The sequence below is a fragment of the Populus trichocarpa genome, chromosome 1 (assembly GCF_000002775.5).
Source record: "Populus trichocarpa isolate Nisqually-1 chromosome 1, P.trichocarpa_v4.1, whole genome shotgun sequence".
Taxonomy (NCBI): Eukaryota; Viridiplantae; Streptophyta; class Magnoliopsida; order Malpighiales; family Salicaceae; genus Populus; species Populus trichocarpa.
In genome coordinates, this window is record NC_037285.2 from 18,637,909 (window position 1) to 18,645,142 (window position 7,234).

The window sequence follows — 7,234 nt, forward strand, 5'->3', positions numbered from 1 at the left end:
AAAGGCCTTGTTTTTTTTATAAGGTAAACATTTCATAACAATTGAAGTTTTGGAAGACCTTGTGATAAGGTCTAAAAGCTACTGTGTGAGATTTACATTATTTTTCTAGTTGGTTTGAGATTCTTTTTCCTATTTTATTTAGAACTCTTTTGTTATTTTTAGATTTATTTAGGATGTTTTATGTAGTATATTAAAAGATTATTTAGCTTGTATTTAGTTTTATTAGATTGGTTTTTATTTCAGAATAATATTTTGTGTGTGGCGAGGTTGTTCATACTCTTGGTTCTTCATTGAACTCTTTAGGACATATCAAAGATTATCTTCGTGGCTTTCATCCTTATACTTCAACTTCTTGATTTTTTATAATTAAAAGGATTGGGTCTTTCATTCAATAACTTTGGTTTCTTGGTTCAAGTGATTATTGAGTTTAGTTTTCTATCAATCTAATTTTAACTTTCTTGAATTATTTATATCTTGTTTGTGGGTTTTAGAGTTCTTACACTCTAGGTTTGTATACGTTGGTATTAGAGTAAGATACTAAAATTAAGTTTTCTCTATCTATCTATCTTTCTTTGTTTCTTTATAGTTTGTTGTTTTTCAGTCTTGAATTTTAGGCAGCTGATTAGTACTTAAAAGTGCATTCTCATTAAGGCTTTATATCATTGTATTGCACTAAAGTATCGTTAAATTCCCTAACTAAAGCATGTTTTATAATAACAAGTCTAATAATATAATATATCTTTAATTTATGGTAAATGCTTGTTTTGAATGCAGGTATATCTCACAATTCAAAGGATTGATTGCTGTGATTAACAATTGAAAGTGAAGAGACAAAAAGAGGACTAGGCTAAGAGAAGAGATGCTGGTTCAATTCCAAACTGGAACACTATTCGGTTATTTGATCATAACTGGAGTTGTAGAACTCGGATTTAGGTCCACTTTATATGGATGGAAAGATAAGACATAGACCTAAAACGTTCATGAAGGGTCCAAAACTCAATTCTGCCATTTTCAAGTTCAAATATTAGCAACAACGGAGAAGTCGGAACCTGTCCTGCAGCTCAAACACTGTTCGGTTTTCAGCTCATATCTTGAGTTCTAGAAGTCCAAATGAGCTCTGGTTTTTTTTGTTGGAAAGCTGAGACAATTGCCCACAGCTTTCATGGAACAAAGGGCTCAAATTCTGATGTTAGCAATGACGTTTTGGCCAGCCAACAATATCAAAAATCTGCCAACAATTTCAAGAACCAGCAGCCAATAATGTCAAAAACCAGCCACCAAATCAATGGTTGGCCACCAACTATTTTCTTAGTCCACCAATCAATAGTTCTGAATCTTAGCCTATAAAAGGAGGCATTTGCCATGTATTTAGATATATTATTTTTCAGATCAAAATCATGTTCTTGTTTTCTCTCTTTATATCTTTGTAATGTTCAAGTTTTCTTTCATGTTATATTAATCTCTTGTTTATGCTTTTTCATTTCCTTTCCTATAATTAGTTAACTTATATCATGTTTATGTTCTTATGTTGTTTATTTATGTTTTTCTTCTTCATTATGTTTAGCTAAGTTAATTATGTCAAGGTGAAAAGGTTTTACTAATGGTGTTAGAATATGTATAATATAAACTCAACATGGACTTTAATGTTTATATTCAAGAAAAATTGTTATTAGCATGTCTTATTTTTTTATCTTAATAATCCTTAATACCTTGCTTGTTAAATGGTTAATCTAGATTTGTGTTGTATAACACTTGGTACATCAAATGCTTGATCCTTCATAGTTTTCGGCCGACATCGTTGTTATGATAGGAACTTGATTTGTTGTTAACATAAGCTAGCAACATGAATGCCTGATGATATTTATAAGTATGGTGTTACTTAGACAAGATAATTAATATGATCATGTTAATACTTTATAATGAGCCATTAATGATAAATCATCCGATTAGAACCTCCTTTGTGTGTGGTTTCTAGTTGAGTAATAAAAAGAGTTTATATTATATTTATTTGAAATACCATTAGTGAATCCTCTAACCTTGACATTTGTTTTTATCATTGTTTAATCCTTACATTAATCTTCCATCTCAAAGTTCTCATTAATTTCTTCCTCTTCTTCTTTTTATTATTATTATTACTACTACTACTACTATTATTATTATTATTATTATTATTATTATTTACATTCTTGTTATATGTTATGTACGTTAAGTATGCTCTGTGTTTGATCAAGGATCCTGACATTGTTGGTCTTGCCTTATTCATTCGCATCAGAAATCTGTTTATATTATATAATATATCTCTTTGATCTTTTCATAAAATCAGTATATAGGCTGGAAACCTGTGACCCGATCTTTTAGATCATTCTCAGGTATAACAACGCCACGTACTGAGTATTATTATTATTATTATTATTATTATTATTGTTGTTGTTGTTGTTGTTGTTGTTGTTGTTGTTGTTGTTGCTGCATTGTTATTTATAATTTGTACAATTAACCTCTCTGTGGTTCGACCCCGGTCTTGCCGGGTTATTTATTACTTCGACACTCCTGCACTTGGGAGAAGACATCAATCTTTTGGTCGTGTCAAGTTTTTGGCGCCGTTGCCGGGGAGGTAAGTATTGTATCAATTTTATATTTCTTTTATTTTCTTTTGCACTTGCATGAGAGTTTGGACACGTACATTAAGTGATAGACTTTCTAGGAAATCCTCATTTTCTTTACAAAACATGGCCGAAGAAGATAACCAGTCAATTCATAATGAGAATAATGAGAATAATCATGTGAGAACACTTAGAGATCACATGAATCCAACAAGAACAAGTGCACCATCATGTATAGTTTTTCCTCCTGATGCTTCTCATTTTAATTTTAAGCCAGGTATTATTCAACTTTTACCCACTTTTCATGGCTTAGAATTAGAAAATCCATATTTGCATTTAAGAGAATTTGAAGAAGTTTGTAACACCTATAATGACTTAAATTGTAGCATGAACACCATCAGATTAAAGCTTTTTCCTTTTTCATTAAAAGATAAAGCTAAAACATGGCTACAAAATATTAGGTCAGGATCCATTCGTGCTTGGGATGAAATGCAACAACAATTTTTAAAGAAGTTTTTTCCATCTCACAGAACAAACTCTTTCAAAAGACAAATCACCACTTTCACTCAAAAACCAGGAGAAACATTTTACAAGTGTTGGGATAGATATAAAGACTTGCTTAATACCTGTCCTCATCATGGTTTTGAAACATGGAGATTGGTCTCACAATTTTATGAAGGGTTAACACCTAAAGATAGACAAATGGTGGAATTGATGTGCAATGGAACTTTTGAAGATAAAGACCCTGATGAAGCAATGGAGTACCTAGACTTGCTAGCTGAAAATGCTCAAAATTGGGACACCACAGGTACGTGTGAGGCACCAGGTAAAACTCAACCTCATACATCTAATGGAGGCATGTACAACCTTAGGGAAGATCATGACCTCCAAGCCAAATTTGCATCTTTAGCTAGTAAAGTTGAGGCACTAGAATTAAAAAAGAGTGGTCAAATAAAATCTGTTCAAGAAATTGTGTGTCAAATTTGTGAAACTAATGAACACTCAACCAATGATTGTCCAACTTTGCCTTCTTTTAAGGAGTGTCTCCATGAACAAGCCAATGCTTTAAATAGTTTCCAAAGGCCAAGTCATAACCCATACTCGCAAACGTACAACCCTGGTTGGAGAAATCATCCAAATTTCAGTTGGAAGAGTGGTAACAATAATGCACAAACTTCACAGCCACCATTTCAAGCACAACATAATTTTCAAAATTCTCATGGATATGCACCTCCTTATATTCCCCCTCCTAGAAGAAATCTTGAGGAAACACTGCATGCATTCATTGAAAAGCAAGAGACAATCAACTCTCAAAATGCTCAAACCATGGCAGATCTAAAAGATACTCTTGCAAAGTTCACATCTGCTCTTAGTTTTCAGGAGAAAGGTAAGTTTCCATCTCAACCCCAGCAAAATCCCAAAGGGCAATACAATTCAAGTGCAAGTGGTTCCGGAAGCCAACATATGGATCAAGTCAAATCAGTCACAACTCTCCGCAGTGGTAAGGTTATTGAAAAACCCGTTCTTGAACCTTGTGAGAAAGAAGATGAGTTAGTCTCTGAGGGTAAGGAAAGGGTTGAACCTGAACACTGCAAGGAGGAGACTGATTCCCCACCAGCACTTCCATTTCCTCATGCCATGACCAAACAAAGGAAAGTCAATCATAATTCTGAAATCTTTGAAACTTTCAAACAGGTAAGGATCAATATACCTTTGTTAGATGCTATTAAACAGGTACCGTCTTATGCTAAATTTTTGAAAGATCTGTGCACTGTGAAGAGAAAACTGAATGTGAAAAAGAAAGCCTTTTTAGCCGAACAAGTAAGTGCCATTCTTCAGAATGATAATGCTTTGAAATATAAAGACCCTGGTTGTCCTACAATTTCTTGCTTTATTGGAGAACATAAAATTGATAGAGCTTTACTTGATCTTGGAGCTAGTGTGAATTTACTTCCATATTCGGTTTTTCAAAGTCTCAATCTAGGTGAGTTAAAACCTACTTCTGTAACTCTTTTACTTGCCGATAGATCTGTAAAAGTGCCTAGAGGAATAGTTGAAGATGTGTTAGTACAAGTTGATAAATTCATCTTTCCTGTGGATTTTATTGTCTTGGATACACAACCTGTTGAAGCATGCAATTCAATTCCTGTTATTTTAGGACGTCCATTTCTTGCAACTTCTAATGCATTGATTAATTGTAGGAATGGAGTGATGAAGTTATCTTTTGGAAACATGACATTGGAGATGAATGTTTTTAACATTTGCAAGCAACCTGGAGATGATAATGATTTACAGGAAGTAGATTTTATTGAAAAATTAATTTGTGATCAATTTGAAAACACTTCCAGTGAAACTGAGTTTAATGAATCTGATGATTTGCAAATGGTTTATTTTCAGGAAGAATCAAAGGCAAATAGTTGGAGACCAAAAATTGAGGAATTGCCACCACGATCAATTGAGTCCATACCTTCAAGTGTTCAACCACCAAAACCCAATTTGAAGCCATTACCATTTAATCTCAAATACTCATTTTTGGGAGAAAATGAAACTTTTCCGGTAATAATTTCTTCCAAACTTAATGTTCATCAAGAAGGTAAGTTATTACAAACTCTGAAAATGCACAAAAATGCATTAGGATGGACCATAGCTGACATAAAAGGAATTAGTCCTTTGATTTGCACACACAAGATTTATTTAGAGGAAAATGCTAAACCCTCTAGAGAAATGCAACGAAGGCTTAATCCTAATATGAAAGAAGTAGTGAGAAATGAAGTCATTAAGCTTCTAGATAATGGAATCATTTATCTTATTTCTGACAGCAAATGGGTAAGTCCTACCCAAGTTGTACCTAAAAAGTCTGGAGTTACTGTGATAACAAATGAGAAGAATGAGTTAATTCCAACTAGGACTATTACTGGTTGGCGCATGTGCATTGACTATAGAAAACTTAATTCAATGACTAGAAAAGATCATTTTCCTTTACCTTTCATGGATCAAATTCTAGAAAGAGTTGCAAGTCATGAATTTTATTGTTTTCTAGATGGTTATTCGGGTTACAACCAAATTGAAATTGCATTTGAAGATCAAGAGAAAACTACTTTCACATGTCCATTTGGTACATTTACATACCGAAGGATGCCTTTTGGATTATGTAATGCACCAGCCACGTTTCAAAGATGCATGCTTAGCATATTCAGTGATATGGTTGAACGTTTTCTTGAGATTTTTATGGATGATTTTTCTGTTTTTGGTGATTCATTTGATGATTGTTTAACTAACTTGGAAAAGGTTTTGAACAGGTGTGAAGAGAAGAATCTTGTGCTAAATTGGGAAAAATGTCATTTTATGGTAACAAACGGCATTGTACTTGGTCACATTGTTTCATCAATAGGAATTGAGGTTGACAAATCTAAAATCGAGTTAATTGCTAACTTGCCAACACCAAAATCTGTTAAAAATGTTAGATCATTCTTAGGACATGCTGGTTTTTATAGAAGGTTCATCAAAGATTTTAGTGTAATATCTAAGCCATTGTGTAACCTTCTAACAAAGGATAATGTTTTTGAATGGACTGAACATTGTGAAGAAGCCTTTGTTAAACTTAAAAACTTGCTTACTTCTGCTCCTGTCATTCAACCTCCTGATTGGTCATTACCTTTTGAAATAATGTGTGACGCTAGTGATTATGCCGTGGGTGCTGTTTTAGGACAAAGAAAAGATAAGAAACCCTATGTGATTTACTATGCAAGTAAAACTTTAAATAGTGCTCAAATGAATTACACTACCACTGAAAAGGAATTACTTGCAGTAGTATTTGCATGTGAAAAATTCAGATCTTATCTTGTTGGCTCACCTGTTATTGTTTTTAGCGATCATGCAGCATTGAAATATCTTCTTTCTAAGAAGGATTCTAAGGCTAGATTGGTGCGGTGGATTTTGTTACTTCAAGAATTCGATATCACAATCAAGGATAAGAAAGGCACCGAAAATGTTGTCGCGGATCATTTGTCAAGATTGACAACTGATTCGAGATCTGACATCACACCAATCAATGACTACTTTCCTGATGAATCTTTACTTTCTGTCTCTACGATGCCTTGGTTTGCTAATATAGTTAATTTTCTTGTTTCAGGACATTTGCCAGCTCATTGGAGTACCCAAGACAAAAGAAAGTTCTTGAACGAAGTGAAGAACTTTTATTGGGATGACCCTTACTTGTTCAAATATTGTCCTGATCAAATATTTCGAAGATGCATTCCCGACAATGAGGTAAGTAGTGTCATTAAATTTTGTCATTCTGAGGCATGTGGGGGTCATTTCTCATCAAGAAAGACAACTGCAAAAATCTTACAATGTGGATTTTATTGGCCCACCATGTTCAAAGACACGCATGCATTCTGCAAAACTTGTGAAAATTGTCAAAAGCTAGGATCTATTTCAAGACGTCACATGATGCCTTTAAATACTATTCTTGTCATTGAAATCTTTGACTGTTGGGGTATAGATTTTATGGGTCCATTTCCTCCATCATTTGGTTTTGTGTACATATTAGTCGCAGTAGACTATGTTTCAAAATGGATAGAGGCAATTCCAAGTCGTAACAACGATCATAAAACAGTGATCAAGTTTTTGAA

At 33.6% G+C, this 7,234-nt stretch overlaps 1 protein-coding gene and 1 pseudogene across 1 annotated transcript; one reads left to right on the forward strand and one right to left on the reverse strand.

Moving 5' to 3' along the window:
- The first annotated feature begins 2,689 nt into the window (after nt 1-2,689).
- On the forward strand, nt 2,690-3,715 carry LOC127905316 (uncharacterized). Its single transcript, XM_052452859.1, has 2 exons — nt 2,690-3,408; nt 3,639-3,715. The coding sequence occupies exons 1-2, from the start codon at nt 2,727-2,729 to the stop codon at nt 3,650-3,652; spliced, it is 696 nt and encodes a 231-aa protein (XP_052308819.1). The 5' UTR covers nt 2,690-2,726; the 3' UTR covers nt 3,653-3,715.
- On the reverse strand, nt 3,134-3,244 carry LOC127904929 (small nucleolar RNA R71; annotated as a pseudogene).
- Nucleotides 3,716-7,234: the final 3,519 nt, after the last annotated feature.